The sequence below is a fragment of the Mirounga angustirostris genome, unplaced genomic scaffold (assembly GCF_029215605.1).
Source record: "Mirounga angustirostris isolate CCGP_5_RB_7025 unplaced genomic scaffold, mMirAng1.0.hap1 SCAF_8, whole genome shotgun sequence".
NCBI classification, from domain to species: Eukaryota; Metazoa; Chordata; class Mammalia; order Carnivora; family Phocidae; genus Mirounga; species Mirounga angustirostris.
In genome coordinates, this window is record NW_026991716.1 from 91841544 (window position 1) to 91862491 (window position 20948).

Genomic DNA, 20948 nt, shown 5'->3' on the forward strand with positions numbered 1-20948 from the left:
CCCATGCTCAAGTATCTTATGCAGATATTTAAACAATTATAATAATAAATACGAACAGCAGAGTTACAGAGTAAGAAGTATCAATTTATGCTCTTTCTACCTTCTTTTATGAATTATCTAAACTGGTGTTTGATTTCCTTTCTCACTTGAATTTATTTAAAACTCCAAAGAATCAAGTGTAAGTCCAAGTCCTACAAAACTTCAGTGGTAGCTGCTTCCCTATAATGATTATCCTATCATATGAAGCCCACTGCTTAATGCCAGATAGCTACTGATAGTCTGACTCCTTTAACACAGGAAGAGGACTCCTTTAAGGTAGGAGAAAACTGCTATAGTTGGGAGCAAAAAGAGGAAAGATCAAGACTTAGCCCAGAGGTCCTGGATTATATTCATGCCTTTGGAAGCTATTCCTTCCTCAAATATATGGAGTACCTCACAATATGGTAATTAGTCTCCCCTTATATAGGGGGATATGTTCCATATCCTTAGGAATATGCCCTAAGGATGCCTGAAACCACAGATAGTACCGAAGTCTACATATACTACACTTTCTCCTATACATACAGACCTATGATAAAGTTTCATTTATAAATTAGGCACAGTAAGAGATTAACAACAACTTATAGTAGAACAATTATAACAAAAAGTTATAAAAAAGTTACGTGAATGTGGTCTCCCTCTCTCAAAATATCTTGGGGCGCCTGGGTGGCTCAGTTGGTTAAGCGACTGCCTTCGGCTCAGGTCATGATCCTGGAGTCCCGGGATCGAGTCCCGCATCGGGCTCCCGGCTCGGCAGGGAGTCTGCTTCTCCCTCTGCCCCTCCCCCCTCTCATGTACTCTCTCTCTCTCTCATTCTCTCTGTCTCAAATAAATAAATAAAATCTTAAAAAAAAAAAATATCTTGCTGTACTACGCTCACCCTTCTTGTGATAGTATTAGATGATAAAATGCCTACGTGATGAGATGAAGTGAGGTGAACGACATAAGCACTGTGACACGGTGGCAGGCTACTACTGCCAACCCTCTGACGATATGTCAGAGAAGGATCACCTGCTTCCAGACTGTGGCTGACTGAGGGTAAATGAAACTACAAAAAGCAAAACCACAGATAAAGGGGGACTACTGTACTAAAGGAAAAGTTTTATCAAAAGCCATTAAACACAATGAGCTTATAGCAAGACATACCTATGAAAGTGACATCATGCATAAAAAGTTAACACCCCAAAACCTAAAGCAAAGATACATGAATACAATTACTTTCACATAAGCACTCTAAAAAGAAAAATAATTTTAATTTTTTACTCTTTAATAAAAGATTCTCAGAAGAGATAATACTGACAAAGTAAGAACATGATATATTTAAGCCAAAATCATTACTCTGTGGTAACAGAGAGAAATGGGTCCAAACATTATTTACTGATAAATAATACAAACTTACAAACTTACAGAATACAAGTCATATCAAATACAAAAAAACCCACCATACAGGATGGATTAAAACAGCAGCTGAAGAATGATGACTCATTTACTTATAAAAGTTAAATTGAGGTTTCCCATCTTTTCCAGAGTTTCTCAGTTGAGGGTGGTTTTGTACCCCTCCATCCCAGGACATCTGGCAGCATTTTTTATAAGCCAACTAGAGGGAATGCTACTAGCTCTAGTAGGTAGAGGCCAAAGCTGCTGCTTAAAGTCCTACAATGTAGGTCTGGGTGGCTCAGTGGTTAAACATCTGCCTTCGGCTCAGGTCAGGATCCCAGGGTCCTGGGATCGAGTCCCACATCGGGCTCCCTGCTCGTCGGGAAGCCTGCTTCTCCCTCTCCCACTCCCCCTGCTTGTGTTCCTGCTCTCGCTATCTCTCTCTGTCAAATAAATAAATAAAATCTTAAAAAAAAAAAAAAAAAGTCCTACAATGTACAGGTTAACCCTCCCACAACAAAGAATTACCTAGGTCAAATGTCAATAAAGCCCTTTAAGAAGCCCTACTTTACACTGATAAACCTGAAAAGCCTAGTGTCAGTCACATGAATTCTTAACAATAATGTGTATATAATACACATAGAGCAATACAATTTCAATATCCAACTATAATACAGGCAAAACTGTCAAGAATATAGATATATCCTATTGCTACTCACCCACAATCTCTCCCCCTCCTTCCTTTCCCTCTACTCTCCTGATCCTTGCTCCTCTTATATTTCTTTTAAGCCACCTTCCCATTCCAAAACCTTCAATTCTTCTGAGAAATAAAAAGAAACAGAAAACATTGACTTACCTATGCTGCCTGAGGTCTAGAACTATTCAAGAGTTATAATGAGTCTGATATACATGATCATGAAGCTTGTCAATACTGTTTTTACTTAAAAATGAATGCTATAAAGAACTTTGTCATCCTTTCCCAGAACTGCCTCAAAAGGTTGGAGTCGTGACCTATAACTCAATACAAAATCCCCTTGTTTCCAAAATCAATACAAAATATCACTTTGTGTATTTCTAAACTGTTATGAAAATCTACTCACTTGTGGGAATTCATCAGCATGAGGTGAGTTCCAAGAGTTCACTCCTTATTTCTAAGTAATGCTTATATTCAAGTCAGCTGCACTTATTAAACATCTACTAGCTTCCTTTTTTATGAGCCTCTTTTAAAACTCTTCATTTTAATGCTCCAGATTTAGAAAGTAAGCCCACCTCTAACCTGCTTATATTGTTCATAGTTAAGTCTTGACTTTTTCATTCAACTACATTCACATAGCAGCATTTCGACACCTACATCCCAGCATACCTTGAACCATTTTTTATATTCTTCTCTGTAATTTCTCCAGTTTCATTAAATATTTTTGGAAGCACAATTTACAAAACTCTCAGTAACAGAGGAAATACAAAAATACATCATCTGAACATGGATAAGCCCACATTTAGGATTTATTTTCAATATGTTTCTTAAGAATGATATAATATCAAAATTATTTTTCACATAAAAAGGAAATCAATATATTTTAAATACTAAGCGAAGGCTAGATAAAATGTGCATATGGCACTAAATGTGGCAATGAGTTTGAAAGATGCCATTTTAGGTAATCCTGTGTATATAAAGATCTGTTACAAAAATTTTGGAGATAGAAACAAAATTGCATAGTGTCACAGAGTGACTTATTCATTAGGGAGTCTTAAATACGTCTGGGAAAAAAAAAACCATAACCAAATACACTATTATTATGCCACTGAAAAATCTATTGTTGAAAATATATACAAATTTGTCCAGTCTCCCATGCATCCAAAAGAAGGCAGAAATATTTTCAATAAAATATTTAAACAATAGTTTAAAATTCACTGTATTATATGAGCTAGACTAGTGATTTATTTCTTTATATAACTTTTTAAAAATTGCCTCAGGGCACTATACCTTCATAAAGCTAGCATATACTCAATGCTTAATAATGCAGAAAAATTCACTCACCATTTCAGTGGTGTGCCTTCATATTCAAACCATATCTCACTAATGTCTTCTTGTCTCATAACCTTCTGAAAGTGCTTTTTCACTTTGTCAGTTACCAACGTCAAATAACTTACTCTTGGCAAAAGCAACTGAAATGAAAATTTGTAAAACCATATTTATTTACTATTTTTTCAAAAAAATATATACTAAATAGGTCTTTGAATTTTAAGGAAAAACAGCCATGTTCTTTGCATTTTTTTGAATATTCCACACAAAGTCAACTGCTTTTTATAGCAAAAAAAGGCTAAAGGTTAAGATGTTTTAAATTTCTTATGAGGTCATTACTTTAAGTAGGGCTTATAGCATAAGTACCTAGAATAAACAACACAATCTACGTACAATCTTTCTGTAATACCTTCCTCCAAATAAAAATACAAACGTAATCAGATGTCATGCTATTTAGGATACTTATTACTTCTATCAAATTCAACTTAAAAATCATATGATTCACCTGAATTAATTAAACTGTTCTGAGAAAATAATCAACTCAGTCCTAAGGTACATCTTGCCTTATCAATCAGGACTTCTCAATTGGTCCATCATGTTTTGATAATCTACTATGTATTCGCTTAATCGCAACGAAGAACACCAAGACAAAGATATAATCTGTCCCCTTCCATATGAGGCTAAAATAAAGGTAAAAAAAAAATTTATAAAAAGTACTTACAAAAATACTTGACTGCAGCAACAGAAAAGACTTTAAAGATCAAACAGAAATTTTCATTTGATTAACAATAGGGGCCCACTACAATACAATGAATAAAAGGATGGCAGAATGAGAAAGAGTACTTGAGGAATATTCTAGTAGTGGTAGATATAAAGAAGATAAGATTATAAACTGGAAATCTATTAAGGAAATATTACATGAAGGGACGGGCATGAAAGAATGGAAAAATGAGAAAGGTCTGAAAATCAGTCAGAACAGATTTGGTTATTACTAATCAAGAAACTGAAGGAAAGAAATAAGTTAAAGATGACTGACTGTTGAGTCACACATTTAGATCTTTAAAGGACAATAAGGCACAAGTTTAAGGTATGATGCTGGTAGACTGGTGATCTGCCACTGTTCAGCAACTCCCTCAATCCTGTCTTTATGGAGCCTGGGCCTACTTGGACTTTGGAGAGAAAAGTCTGGGAGGGAATGATGGGCTAGGTAAAACCTCAACTGGCATAGTTATGAAGGCCATCATTGTTTCTCCCCCACCAAAGACATCTAGAAAGAAAACATAAGACAGCATGTAAGAAAACTGGTTAGAATTTTATAAAGAACACATATGAGTGGATAAAAGGAGGAAAGTGGCAAAAATTCATGTTTTCCCAGGACATACTCTAGCCATTTCTTGCTTTTCTAAGCTTCTGTCTTTTGCTGGTAAAACTGTTTTATTACTCTCAGGTGCTTTTGAGAGGCTAATTATGCATCATTTTCATGCTGTTTATTCAAAGTTATTATGTCTTTTGGTCAGTAAATCAAGTAGAATTACGGGGCTGGGGAATACTTACAAAGAGAAATATTCTGGATAAAGGAACTAACCGAAGATGAAGATAACAGGCCCCAACTAGGGGAGAGAACATGACAGTGGTCCTGGGGACAACAGGGTACAGGGGATGGGAGGTAGCTGGCATGCTCCAGTGTGGAACAGAACATACTTACTAATACTAGAAACAAGCTTTTGAATAGCAATGTGGATTCAACAAAACATAAGTTCCTCTTTTATAAAGAAACAACCAGAATGTGGATTAGGGAAGAAGAGAAAAGGGAAACTAATACAGTGTATAAAAAGCACTAGTTGATTCACAGGCAATATTATCACCTCTAGTTTACACACAGTTTAAATGACTTGCCAAAATCATATTCTATTAAATAAATGGCAAAGAAATGATTCATTAAAATCAGAAATGACAGAATCAAATATAGATGTAACATGAACATCTCTAAGAAATTAAAACAGCATGATTAATCAACCATTTCTTTTAAAATAAATAAGTACACAGTTGACCCCTGAAAAACGTGGTAATTAGGGGTGCTAACCCCCACACAGTTCAAAATCTTCACGTATAACTTTTGACTCCCCAAAAAACTAACTACTAATAGTCTACTGTTGACTAGAAGGCTTACCAATAACATAAACAGTCAATTAACAGATATTTTGTATGTTATATGTATTTTATACTGTAGACTTACAATAAAGTAAGATAAAGAAAATGTTATTAAGAAAATCATAAGGAGGGGCGCCTGGGTGGCTCAGTTGTTAAGCAGCTGCCTTTGGCTCGGGTCATGATCCAAGGGTCCTGGGATCGAGCCCCACATTGGGCTCCATGCTCAGTGGGAAGCCTGCTTCTTCCTCTCCCACTCCCCTTGCTTGTGTTCCCTCACTTGCTGTGTCTCTCTGTCAAATAAATAAATAAAATCTTTAAAAAGAAAATCATAAGAAAAGATAATACATTTTCAGTACTAAACTGTAAAAAAAAAATCAGCATATAAGTGGACCCACACAGTTCAAACCTGTGTTAAGAATCAACTGTAATCTATTAGTCTAATAAGTTCTATACTAGTAAGTCCAGATAACTTAAAATGTCTGTTGGGCATTAAATAGCAATCTATTCTATAGAGCATATTAACCTACTAACCTATAGAGATTATAAAAAAAGAGGACAGACACATCAGGACTGAGGAGCACGGGTATCAGCTCCTGATTTTGGGGTGTTGTACTACATGCGTAGGGTTCGAAGTTGCTGAAAAGTCCACAAATGATTTTCATGAAATGAAAATTTCTTCACAATAAGGAATGAGGAACATTAAAATGTAAGCTCCAATAAGATGGGGATTTTTGTTGGTTTCGTTCACTGCTACATTCCAAATGCTCAAAATAGTGTCTGAATCACAGATCCCAAAGATTAAGTGACAAAAAGCCAAAAATGATAATTAATAAAGGACAGAATCTACACTGAAATGTACTTGAAATCTTCTGTTCTAAATTAGCCTGTTGAAGTAATTTGTAAATAAGATAAGTATCTATAGTAGCATTAAGAAATAACGCTAAGATTTGAGAATGACTATATTAAAGTATAGATACAACTTATCCAGTAAATAAGTAAAAATAAAAAAAAAAATAACAGTAAAATGACATCATCCTGTCTTCTATATCCAGATAGTACCACTCACTGATTTTCTTAGGTGTATCTCATTGGTTTACTTTCTTTAATTATGGTAAAATGTATCTAGCATAAAATTTGCCATTTTTAAGTGTATACTTCATTGACATTAAATACATTCACACTGTTGTACAACCATCACCACTATCCATCTTCGGAATTTTTCATCATCCCAAGCTCAAATTCTGTACCAATTAATCAGTAACTCCCCCAATTCTCCTCCACAGGCCCTTGGACTATTCTAGATACCTCGCATAAGTGGAATCATGAAATATTTGTCCTTTTGTGTCTGGCTTATTTCACTTCCATTAATGTCTCTGAGGTTAAGTTCTTTTAATATGAAAAGGGTTAAACCCCTCTGGGGAAACTGTCAGCTACATGGAATCTTTTGTTCTCTCATTCTTGATTTAGCACTATCAAGTATTCAGTGAGTACTACACACGTGATTTTTTTTTTTCTATACAGCTTGTAAGGAATACATGTTTTATACAGCTGTATAGATTACTTATGGTTCTGAAAAAGGTAGCTGTAATATTTGTTTATACCAAATCCTAATTTTTCCACCAATTTTCAATTCTAAAATTAGGGACTTTTTCACCTAGAACAAAAGTAAAATTAAAATATACTAGAATTCTGTTCCATTTCAATGTGTGAGGCATCACACCAGGCAATGAAGATAGAGCACTGAATGAGACAAGAGTTCTTGTTCTCAGAGCTAACAGGCTAGAAAGATACAAAAACAAAATTACAACTGTGATGAGTGCAAGGAGATAGTAAAGAATGTTACAAGAGCAAGTAGCAAAGGAATTTAACCTCATCTAGGGGCTTAGGGAAAGCCTGGACAGGAAGTCTATGGTAAGGCAATAGCCAGGAGATAAAGAGGAATGAACCAAACATGGATGTTGTGGATGTCGGGTTGTGAGCAGGGGTGGGAGATCCTGCTGCTCATTCCAGACAGAGGAGAAGGCATGGAATGAATACAAAAACAAAGACTGGCACAAGGAGGAACCATAAGAAGTTGAAAATGAAAGGAATGAAGAGGGTTGAGGCAGAATAGTACTGAAGAAGCAAGGGATCAGATCATAGAGAACGCTATAAACTACACAAAGGATCCTAAAGATGATGAAAGGCTACTAAAGGTTTTAAGCAGGCAGGTGACAGGATCAGATATGTGTTTTGAAAAGATGACTCCAACCGCAAACTGAAAATGGAAAGAGGGCAAGAATGAAACCAGGGAAATTACTTAGTACTATGAAATCCCATCAGTTTTTAAATGGTGGTCTAAACTAGGCTATAGCAATGGGTATGGAAGAAACTGGGTAAGTTTCAAAGATATTTGAGATGTAAAATCAGATGGACTAAGTTACTGACTGAATGCCTGGGATATGGGAGAAGGAAGCAATAAGGATGAGTCTTTTCTTAATTACTGGTAAGAGTAATTAATTAACTGGGTCTACTTGCAAAAACAGGAAGGGATTACAGCAGAGGACCAGTCTGTCTGGAGGTAACGATGATGTGTGCAGTTTCAAAACACTCAGTTTGATACCCAGTAGGAAGACACATAGGTCTGGGGTTCAGGAGAAAAATCTTAGGAGTTGTCAAAATAAATACAAAGAGTTTTATCTCAACAAAGAGATAAAAATGGATGATAACTCCAGGGGAAAGTGAAGTGGGGTGGGGGAGGCAAAGCCCCAAGGAATGCCAACATTGAGGAACAAGCAAAAGGAAAGAGATCTGGCAAAGGAGACCAAAACCCCCCCCAGAAAGGTAGAAGCAAAACCAGAATTATGAGACATTGCAGAGCAAGAGTGAACAATGCCACAAAATGGAGAAAACAGCCAACAACAGTATCAAAACACCACTGAGAGATCAAGCAAATGAAAATTCAAAAACAGACTCAAGGTTTGGCAAAAAAAAAAGATGTCATTAGTGACTTCAGCAAAAACAGTTCTGTTGTAGTAGTGTGAAACTGTGATTCCAGTAAAGTAAGTGGGAAGGAGACAACAAGAACAGACAACCTTTTTAATAAGTCTGGCCATGAAGGGAAAGCAAGAGGGTGAAAAAGAGATGGAGTCAACAGATGATTGTTCTAGGGTAGGAAGGACTTAAAATAATATAAATGCTGCAAAAAAGGAGCTGGTAGGTAGAAGTTGAAAGTAAAAGAGAGAAAGAAGGCAAGGGTGGAGGTAGGAGAATATCAGAAACCCCCAGCTTCCTGAGGAAGACCGTGGATGGGATCCAGAGCACAGAGAGAAGGTTGGGCCTTGCCAAGGAGGAAGGACACCTCTTCCATTAAAACAAGAGAGAAGTCAGTATGTGTGAGCACAGATATGTTTAGAAGACTTGGTGGCAGAAGGTTAAGTAAGCAGAAAGCAGGAAGTGAGGTTACCTGTTAAGAGTGAAAAATAAGGTCAGGGCTCAAAGACATAGTCTTAGAGAAGAACTGAGACAGCTGACTAAGGAAACATAAAAGGACTGCAGTGTAATGGTTAGGGTCCACTCAGATTTATGATCATGTGCATGACTGAGTGATTTCCTCTTGTAACAAGTCACAAAATATGAATGTAAATTAGTATGTTTTTACATTAGATAATCTAAATGAAAGGCAACAGTTTCAATGAATATAAGAAAAACAACAGAAACTGAAAGACTAGTTTCTAACAGTTTTTCTTCCTAATATTCCCTACAGAATAAGATATAATGCTCTGACATAGATATGGGATGTAGGCTGAAAGGAGATTTATGCCGAGGCAACAAATCAAAATGCAGAAATAAACAGGAATATATTTAACATTAATATTCTTTTCCATTGGAAACAGACTCTTTGAATAATAATTTAATTTATAAATTTGGTATGAGTAAATATTTTTAAATCTAGTTTCTAAGAAATAAGGAATAAGCGCTATAAAAGGTAAACTATAGAGGCACCTGGCTGGCTTAATCAGTAGAGCTTGTGACTCTTGATCTCAGGGTCATGAGTTCAAGCCCCACGTTGGGTGCAGAGATTATTTAAAAATAAAATCTTTAAAAAAAAAAAAAAGCAAACTACATTTTCATTCACCTATCCTTTCTACACATCCACCTGAACAAGACTGGACTTTGCAGGCCATGGTGATAATCCTGTTAATCACCTCACTTGAGCTCTGAGAATGTCTGGAAAAGAGGTTTACTGGCACCTAGGCTATTATATTTTTACCTCATTTCATCCAGAATCTTTACAATATTATCATTATTATTAACTAAAGCAATTAAAAGTACATTCAAGTGTAATTTACAACCAAGACACATGTAAACTAAAACCAGACTAGCACTACCTTTCTCACCTATAATTCTAAGATAACCACTGCTGATGTTTTTGTTTGTTTTCTTCCTGCATGTAGTAACTTATACTTAAGTATGCATGTACATATGTATGTAAAGAGCAAAATCTAGGTGATGCCACATGGTTTTAAACTGTAGTTTTTGTTTAATATTTATTATATGCCTGTCACCTGATATTTTTCAAAAACATAATCATAATTACTATATGAGTTTCTTTTGGGTGAAAAATGAGGGAAAAATATATTTTAAAAAAATTATCAATTAGACAAAATAACTTTCTTTGTTCTATAGATATCCCCAATACTTGCTGGCATTTTCAATTCAATTAGAGACAACTAGAAAACAACTTACACTCCACTCTCACAACAATCTTTTTATATTTAACAGATTCATACATAAAGAAGGAAAAAAAATTCATACATAAAGAAGGAAAAAAAGAAATAAAGAAGCCTCTTTACTTAGATTAACTGCAGGAAGCTGTCAAACATCATATTCTGACTTAAAAGTAAACAGACTTAAATTACATATTTCTCGTATCTGCCACTTTGACCAACTAGACACATACATTCCTTTGTTCAGATACTATCAGAAAGGCACCAGAGGTTAAAAGTTTTAATTAAAATAACAGAAACTAGTTTGGAAACAAAACATAAGTGATATCCTACACATATTACAGAAGGAGAAGCAAAAAAAAAAAAAAAATACATCTAACAAGTGAAATTCTTCTAAAAATAAACTGTGACCACATTTTGTTTTTAACTATGGAAATTTTTCTAAAGGCAGAAAAAAAAACTGCTGAGATTTCCAAAGTTAAAACGACTCAAAAGTATATGTTCAGTTATGATAACCTAAGTACTAGTAACCAAAGACTGCCCAATTTCTCTGAAATTATTTTCAGTAAGAAAACCCAAAGAGACCATTTAAAACAAAATCCCAACATGAATCTATAAGGCTTTCATGCACTGAGTGTCGACCGCTTGCATGACCTATGCCAGATGCTGAGGATACACAGAGTAAAATGAAACTGTTCCTGTACCCAAAAAGTGAGTGCATGGGGCTCCTTAAGTAGCTTCCTCCACCAGTCTGACTTCTCATGGCTGGAGCAGGTTGAGGAGCAGTGCTACCCCTCAAACAGACAAGGGAGAAAGCAAAGGGCAAGCTTTATTAAAGTGAAAAAAGAAAGTCCAACACCACAAATAAATTTCCACTTCTCCAGATATTCCTAGGTAAACAATATTATGTGTACCTGAGACAAAACTAAAATAATGACAACTGAGAATGTCTTTGTCTATTAGGATCTATTCAGTAAAAAGGCAGGATACTACTATTTCTGACTGACAGATGCTTAAGTTTGGGTTATATATGCACTTAGAAAAGGAAAAAAAGCAGGCTAAAATCAGAAGATATTTGATATTGTTTTCTAAAACAGATGACACTAATTCAAACCTATAAGTTTACATACAGCAATTTGTTATATTTTATATAATATTAGTTTATCAACATATGAAAACACACACATTCATATGTTCACTGAGCTATAAAAAAGAATTTGGTAAACAGTTGGTTGGAACCACTTACATAAGGAAGAATCAAATCTGAGCCTATTATTTTCAAAATTGCTCCTATAGCACATAACTTATAATTCCATTATCACATATTATATATGTATGTATTCATGAGAAAAAGTCAAGACGGTCCCATAATCAACATGTCAACAGTTTTTTCCCTCTGGATGGTAGGATTAGAGGTAATTTTTAATTCCTTCCTTTTATTGATCTGTGTTTTCTAATTTTTTTCCGTAATAAGCAAGTATTAATTGTATATAAAATGTTGGGTAACAGCCTCCAGGTTCTTAGAGCTTCACTTACAAAAACGGACAAAGTTAGATATCCCATTTTTCATCATCAACATACTTACATAATATGGTTCTGCCTCCCGTTCAGTTATCTCATCCTGATACAGGGTGAAACAAGTTGGAATTCGTCCGAACCACACATCTCGAAGCACATCTTTGTCATCTGTCATTCTTCCAATGGTTAAAGCAGTGCATATAGGCTAAATTCTTTTCTCACCCAAAGCCAAACTGAAAATAAAATGAAGAGCATTAGTCAGATCCTTGCAAGGATAAATGAACACACTCTAAAACAAAGAAAGATTATAGGAAAAATGAATGCAACAATCATTCATTTCAAAAAAGTGTGTGATCAGCATTCTTTAGAACGAATGAAAAATCAGTACAATAAATTCTAAAGGCAGAGCTATTATTTATTTAAAAGGATCATACAAGTAAGTAATTCAAAATTACGTGTGCTAACTTAACTTATGCGACTAATGAACCACAGCCAAAGTGAAGCTATACTCATATCATTCTCTCAAGCCCCAGGAGAGTCTATTGCTCATCTAAAGGGAAGTCTTCCTATATCCTTATGGTCCCTTAGAGGCCAACTCCAAACTATCATCCCCACAATTATCCCTGCCCCATCTAATATATTCAACCTCTCCTACTCCATCTAGATAGTTTGCTTTTGTTGGGGGGGTGGGGGGGAATACACACACACACATCCTGGTGTATAGACTTTGTATAGACCTATTTCCATCCTAAATTTCTAAATTTCATCCTGTCCATGGTTTGATTCCACCAATATTTCCAATCTTATTTACTATACTTTTTATAAACCCTCTAGCAAAACTGGCAATTTAAATACCTTGCTCTCTGTCCTACCATCCCCCGTGACTAATATGCTCATCTCTCACCTGTTCAAATCCTACCCACTCTGCAAACCCAGCTCCCAATCCTCTGCCATCATGAGTAGTATTAAATGCTTCTACTCTGAACTTAAAATATTCTTTATACCACAAATTTGGCACTAAATCTGCAAACTGAAATATTTTGGGTATGATAGAAGAATATGGCTTTTGGCCTCTGTAATATCCAAGTGTCTTCCAGCACTAATATTCCACAACTAGGTAACAATGCAATATACAGTATGAGTAAATGCAGAAATAAACACTGTCAGTACCTGGATACTAAGATTCAATATCTTTCTACTCATGTATTTCTTTATATATATATTTTTTTCTTTATAGGCTAGCATACCCTATGGAAACATTTTAAATAACCATATCAGTTTAGCCAAATACCAATTACTAACACTGAATTATTCAAAGAGCTTTTCTCTCTTTTCTCGTCCACTGACCAATGCCAAGTGCATCAGGACTGCCATTAATTAATTAGCCAAAGATAAAAAAAACCAAATAGAGTTCTGAATTTTGTATCACTATACTTAAATGCACCTTGGAGGTCAATTGGATGCAATATTATCTACAGGTAAATAAACTGAAAGAGGTGAAAAAATCTGTCCAACATTACAAGAGCACTAAGTAACAGTTAAACCAGGATAAACATTACAAGACCACTAAAGTAACAGTGAAACCAGGATAACAAATCTGGTCACTGAGTTACTGAACTGAGTCTAGTGCTCTTTCTGGCATATTACAGGGTTTTAATTTTTATTAAAGCATATCCATAAAAGTCACCATTTTAAGCAAATGATATAAGCATTCACACTTCATATAATTCCACCCTGATACACTTCAAATTCAAACAACACATTGAGTTTCTCTGCAGAGAATTCCCAAGTTTACATATCACACAAAATTAACTCACTGAAAATAGAGAAGACCTCACTACTTCCAGATTACATTAATACTTTGTTCTTTATGAATAAATTTACTGATGACAGGAAATAATGAAATCTAAGTTATGGCAAATAAGTAAACCTAAAGCTGAATCCAATACAGAGGTGGTAAGCAGTGGTTTCTGTAACTATAATACAGCCCATTAACCATTAGCTACAACTAAGATTCCTCTCTCGCTCACAAAGAAAAAAAAACTTGAGGCAAAGAGCTCCTTTCCTAAGAGATTTTAAGAACATTGAAATACAATTTTAAAGTTGAAAGTCACAGGGGCGCCTGGGTGGCTCAGTTGGTTAAGCGACTGCCTTCAGCTCGGGTCATGATCCCAGGGTCCTGGGATCGAGCCCCGCACGGGCTCCCTGCTCAACGGGAAGCCTGCTTCTCCCTCTCCCACTCCCCCTGCTTGTGTTCCCTCTCTCGCTGTGTCTCTCTCTGTCAAATAAATAAATAAAATCTTTAAAAATAATAATAATAAAAAAAATAAAGTTGAAAGTGACTATCAATATTGTCACATTGGATAATTTTTCTGCCTCAGAAAAAAATAGGTAGACAATATAATTCAAAAGAAAATTAAAAATTAAAGTGAGTATGGCCACTTAAATAAAGTCCATTTCTACAAGTTCTTTCCTTCTCTCCAACCACTGTCCTCTCAAGAAGGAATAATATCTGATTTGCCAGAGTCCAGGACACCATTTGAGCCTTGTTTATTAACAGGCAGGGATTACCATAAATAAAAATATCACGGATTTGGGTATGGCTCCATTCTCTCCCCTCTACTCTGCCAGATGACAATACCTGACCCCCCTGCTATTTCTTTCCATGGCATTTTCTTCTGCTTCTTCCTTTCACGTGTCAGAATCAGTAAGAAGTGGCCAATGTCTTCCTTTTCTCTGTTTCTGGGAGTCTCTCCCCAACAGTGATAGAAGTATGGACTTATCTTTTACTGGTTTTATACCTAAAATCCCACTGCAGAACTTTGGTAAACTGGGCTGGAACATAAGACTTTACCAAAGTTCGAAGGTAGGATTTTAGGTACAAAACCAGTGAAAGATAAATCAGTACCTTATTTCCCATATACCACTGTTTCTTATGTATATATTCCTTGCAGGGAAGATCTGACTGAGCCAGGGCAGCTGAAGGTGTCATGTGGTAGTCAATACAAATTTTACAAAACAGTAGAAATTTCTAAACAGATTTATGAAAACTTCAAACAAGGCTACTAACTGCGTCAAAATACACAGATATATAGCATCATAAAATGTTAGTCTTTCAATATTAATAAATATTCACATATAATGAATTATGTAAGAAAGCATGCAAATACACTTAACTCAAAAATGTGCCAAAAACTAACTGATACATGGATAAAACTAAAAGATGTATTAAATTATCTTTTTTTAAGACAGAAGCAGAAAAACAAAATTTAGCTCTTGAGAGGCACTACAATGTGGGGGTTCAAAATACAGAATATGGAGCCAGATTGCCTGGATTCAAAACCTAGTTTTATCACTCTGTGACCTCAAGTAAGTCAATTAACTTTTCATGTCTTAGTTTTCTCATCTGTGAAATGTGAATAACAGCACTTACCCCATAAAATAGATAAAATTAATACATGTAAAGCACTTAGGGCAATGCCTATAATATAGTATTATAAAGTGTCTACTATAATTTACAGAACCAATAAGAGCATGTCTCAAAATTGAACACTGGGAGACGTCTGGGTGGTGCAGTCAGTTGGGCATCCAACTCTTGGTTTTAGCTCACGTCCTGATCTCAGGGTCCCAAGACTGAGTGACACATCCAGCTCCTCACTCAGGGCAGAGTCTGCTTGATATTCTCTCTCCCTCTCTCGCTGCCCTTCCCATTCATGCTCTCTCTCTCTCATAAATCTTTTAAAAAAATTGAACACTGCTACTAACACTCAATATAAAGTCAATCAATATTTGATCATTTGCTATGCCCAGCTGTGTGGCAGATGCTGAGGACATAAAAGATGATGATGGTAGTGACAATAACAACTTTTTAAAAACCTCAGGCATTGTCCAGAAGATATTATCTCCTAATCTATTAAACATACCATAAACTTTCATATCTTTTCCAGGGCTCTGCTCATGCTGGTGGTTCCTTACCCTAAAGCAGCCTTCCCTACCTTGTTTTCTGACTTAAAACATCCTTTAGGACCCAGCTCAAGATAGCCTTTCTTTTATGCATTACTCAGGTGAAACCTTTCTTTTCTCACGGCACTTCTACTTTTACAACACTTATAAACCTACAGTAAAGACTTTTTTATCTCTGATTTCAAATCTCGTATTTTCATTTATGTCATACAGTTGCCAGCATCCCTTCCAACTCCAGAATGTCCATGGTTATAATTAAATGCTATTTTATGAAAGCTTTCATAAGGGAGGAGGGTGGAAAGGAAGAAGAAAAATATTAATATCCCCTATAGTGTTCAGGGAAGAATTTAAAAGATATGGAACTTGAAGAATGTGTAGAATATAAAAGAATGAGTATATGCAGAGTGGGTAGAATTATTCACTAGGTAAAATATGGAATTAAGACAACAAATATTCCAAGCAGGGCAAAATAGCATCAATAAAGGCAGAAAGTATGCAGGAGCAATGTGCGTGCCAATTTTTTAGGAAACTGAGTTGGGAGGGGTAGTAGATGATGAAAGAACTGATATTGTGACATGTTTTAATATCACCTGGGATCCCAGCCAAATCACTTTACTACAATTTCCTTACCTATGAAATTCATCAGGCTGTTCTGGAAAAAAAAAAATCTATAGAATATTTGACATGGTACTGGACACATAGTAAGTGCTGAGAAATAAAAGCAATTATTATTTCTTTACTGTCAAATCTGTAAATATAAAGTGAGACTAGATCATGAAGCATACCAAATAGAAGACTGTGGGTTCTCAATTTCATCCAACAAGCCTACAAAGCCTGTAAGGTTTTATAACAGTGAGATTAAAACAACTACCTAGTAGCAGTGCACAAAAGGAGATCCCAAGTCAAAGAGAGGGTAGCCAGGAAGCAATTTCAACACTAAGGCATATAATAATGAGTGCCTAACCTAGACTGGTAGTGGCGGATAGATGAGAGACAGATACGAGGTCTTTCCAAGGAAGAATGAATAGAAGTTAATGAAAAACTGGCTGAGGGATAAAGAACAAGGACAGAGAAGATTTAAATGCTGACAGCAGGCAATACAGACAGAAAGTTAAGGGGTTTTGAAATCAGAGTGACATGGATTTAAACCCAGACTTCCACCTGTGAGCTGTGTCCTAGTATCCTGACATCTTTGAACCTTGTATTTGTAAACTGAAGATAATTCTAATTTCACAAGGCTGTTGGGTGTTTAGCACCTGGTGACCACTCAATAAATGATATATGTATTTAATACATGATTTCCTCATGCCTCCATGACCTGTCTCCTTAAACATCCTTGTCCTCTTATTTTTGGCCAATTCTTAATCCTCTTTTAAGAGTCAGCTTAACATCAGCTTCTTGGGAAGCTTTCCACTAAGCAATCTCCAATCTAATTACTTCTATAATAGCATGTTATAACCATGTATTGCAGTTACATTTATCTTATCTGTCTCTTGCCCATCCCCACAATGAACTGTGAGTTCACTGACAGCCGAAGCAGAATCATATTTACTTTGTACCCTCAATATTAGCATAATTAGCACATAGCAGACTCTGTAATTTTTGTTAAACAATTGGAAAAATGTATAAAATATATGTATTGAAAAGTTACACTAGCTACTTAAGAAACTTTTCTGCCTAAACTCCTCTCCAAATCAGTATAATCACACTTTAAATTCAGCAAATTTCATTATTTTGCAAGAATATTTTCCCCTCTCATAGATACACTACACTTTCATCACCATGCATCCAATTAGAAGGCAATAGTTTTCAAGCACAGAAATGACAACCCATGATGCAGTCTACTAGAAGTAAGCTTGTGGAGGACAGGGCTATTTCCTGACTGCTGAATTCTCTGCAACTAATTCAAGGCCTGGAACAATGCAAGTTCCCAGCCAACAACATTTAGCAAACAGCACAGGAAGTATAATAAAAATATAATGCACAATTACTAGTCTCTTTCACACCACAAACCAAGAAAGGCTAACCTATTACTTGAAGCTATTCTGCTGACAAAATCCCCAACTACCTAGAAATTACTTAAAATATCAAATACCTACTGGTAGTAATTTGAAAACATCTAAAAATAATCTATGCTGGCTGGTCTCCTTTTAAATTCATGAACACTAACCTCAAAAGTAGGCCCTGAGTACTGGCCAGCGTTCCTACATTTCCGGAGTCCATTTATTCTCCCACTGTCCTAGATCACCATTTCGTATTTCCTCTCTCCTCTAACTTTCGCATCTCCTTCCTCACTCTCTCACAGCTAATGAACTAGCTTTCTATTTCCTTCTATCCTGTTACGAAGGATGAGTGGTTATCAACAGGGGGTTTAATGAACAGCCCAACCCCCATCCTGAAGGAATAGCTCCTAAATATCTCCAACCTCCTACCAATCTTGAAGTGCACCTTGAACCACACCTTTGGAGATCTCTCATGGCTTTAAATATCATTTACACAGTAACAATTCCCACATTTATATCTTCAGCCCAGACTTCTCTTCTGAACTCCAGTTTCACAGATACTATGCAATATTGACATTTCATTTGAAAATTCAGCATGTGCAAACAGAAAATGATTTCAGACCTTCCTCCCTCATCTCCCTATTATTCTGTGGTCTTCCCCAAATCACAAAGTGGTAACTGCTCTCTAGTTGCTAAGCCATAAATCTTGGAGTCATCCTTGACCCTTCATACCTACTGCTTTAGCTTAGACACAAGTTCAGAATCTGGCCATTTCTCACCATCATCACTATTATCACACTGATCCATGTCACCTTGACCTTTAACCTGGATAAATGGCCTACTAAGGGGTCTCATTATTTCTGCCCTTGCTAGAGACAAACAACATAGCAATCAGAAAGATCCTTTTAAACACAAGTCAGATCAGTTTACTCCTTTACTCAAACCCTACTATCTCATTCAAAGTAAAAACTAAAGTCCTTACAAAGTCCTATAAGGCTGTATATGACCCGCCGCATTCTGACCTGATTAGCTACTTCTCCCCCTTTTTGCTCACTCAGCTCCAGCCAAACTAGCTGGTATGCTCCTGTCTCAGGGACTTTGTGATAGATCTAATGGCTCATTCCACTACATCCACATGAAATCCTTCTTTATCACTTTCAGTTCTCTACTCAAATATCATCTTTTCTAAAGCCACCACTGCAATTTCCTATGCAGGCCACTGACATTCCTTGTTACCCTTCATGACTTTATTCTTTCTCTCTAGCACTTTTCACCACCTGACATATTTTTAAATTAATTTTTTAAATCTTTTTTTTTTAAGATTTTATTTATTCATTTGACAGAGAGAGACACAGCGAGAGAGGGAACACAAGCAGGGGGAGTAAGAGAGGGAGAAGCAGGCTTCCCACTGAGCAGGGAGCCCGAGGCAGGGCTCGATTCCAGGACCCTGGGATCATGACCTGAGCCACCCAGGCGCCCCCTAATTAATTTTTACATTAATGTCTTCCCCTCCCACCCTCAAAGTGAACTATATGATGGCAAGAATTTTTATTGTTTTGTTCACTGTTTATTTTTATATTTACTTTTTGTTCAGTGCCCGGCACATAACAGGCACTCAGTATTTGTTAAATTAATAAAGCAAACCTACACTTGAGTATGTACATTATTCTAAATAGTCATAGTCATATAGTATCATTCTGCTCATTTCCCCCAGTTTTAACCAGCATATCTTTGAAGATCAGGGCACATACTCAAAGCTAGCATAAAACTATAAAATTCCCCTCAACTACTACCCTCAGCCCAATATCTTTAACTTTCAAATTTAAAATTCAACCAACAAATCCATGTATGGAAATCACAAACAATTAAGTTCAAATGCAAGTACCCGAGCTCAAAAGACTCTGAGATTTATCACGTGGATTCTGGAAGGCCTTGGAAGTTCAGAGATGTCCGATAGTCTCTTGAGTTCTGATTGTTGCTGAAGACATGCTGTGCCTCACCACCCAGGAGGAAAATCTAGAACCAATCCAATTTCCCTACGTTCCTCCAGTTTCAGGTATGATTTGAAAATAACCCAAAGTATAAAGGATGTGAAAGTTCTTTGCCAACAGAAAATGACTTCATTAGCACTAAATATTATTATTAAAATTAGAATGAATGCCGTTGAGAAAAGAAATTGGAGGAAACACCCACTAAATTCGGACAGAATCGAACTGCCTGTGAAATAATTACAATTTAAGTAACTGTTCCACGAAAAATGCACGTCTTAAACTAAACTCTAGAGCCTGCGATAAGACGCTAGGCTTCCTACTTTAATAAGGAACTGACATATTCCCGGAGAGAGATCACACAGGCTACACCCTCCGGCCTGCCCAAGGTCCTCGGGGGCGGCGCCTGGCCAACCCCACCTCCCCCGGAGGAACCACCTCCACCCGCCACGGCCGCCCGGGGGAGCGCTCCTCCAGCCGGCTACTCGCCCCTCCCTCTTACCACACCTACCTGGCACCTCCCCAACCCTTCTCCTCCAGGCATTTCCCCACACTACGAAAACGGGGAGACGGAGACACACACACACACACACACATACACAGTCACACACACCCTACCAGAAACGCCAGCTCCTTCTCCGGCTTCCCGCACCGGTGAAGACGCTCGGATCCCGGGCTCTGGCAGGGCGGCGGCGCAGGGTGCTTGACCCACTGTCCCGCAGAGCCGCGCGAGCCCGGAGTCCCGAGAGCCCGCGCAGCCGCAGAAGGCAGCGGCGCGGAGGTCGGAGCCGAGCCCTGCTGCACTTCCGCCCTCCGGTATCCTGCCAATACAACCCGCAGCGCCGCGGGGCCTTGGAAGCCCACAGCAAGTCCAGTCACCCTCGGCGCCCGGAGATGACGTCACGGGAACCCACGTGGCCCGCACTCCACCCTCCGCTTTCCGCCCAACCCCGCGAGGAGGCCCGAGCCGCGCTGGAGCATGCGCAGACAGAGCGGAGCGCTTGAACGGGGGGTCAGACCACTGGCCAGTTTACAGCTAATACCCTGTTAGAGGAGTCTCGCGCCTTTGGCATTGTCGTTGGTGTTCGGGGAGGCTAATGTAAGTTCTGTCAGAGTAGAGAGTTTTTAAAAATACTGAGACGCTGCCCCATAGAGCTTGACCGCAGCCTCGCTTGCC

The 20948-nt window shown here is 37.2% G+C and overlaps 1 protein-coding gene across 5 annotated transcripts in view; it reads right to left on the reverse strand.

Moving 5' to 3' along the window:
- Window positions 1-20671, reverse strand: part of ATG5 (autophagy related 5) — a 131771-nt gene extending 111100 nt beyond the window's left edge. The window contains exons 1-3 of one of the 5 annotated variants that reach the window (XM_064597929.1): window positions 20390-20671; window positions 11885-12050; window positions 3455-3582 (exon numbers count right to left, since the gene is read on the reverse strand). In XM_064597929.1, the coding sequence (XP_064453999.1) occupies window positions 3455-3582; window positions 11885-11992 (236 nt within the window). In that variant the 5' untranslated portion in view covers window positions 11993-12050; window positions 20390-20671. Of the gene's footprint in view, window positions 1-3454; window positions 3583-3944; window positions 4076-5675; window positions 5832-11884; window positions 12051-20389 lie in introns of those variants that run through there. The other 4 variants (XM_045865249.3, XM_045865251.3, XM_045865250.3 and 1 more) reach the window with 4 other exon arrangements.
- Window positions 20672-20948: the final 277 nt, after the last annotated feature.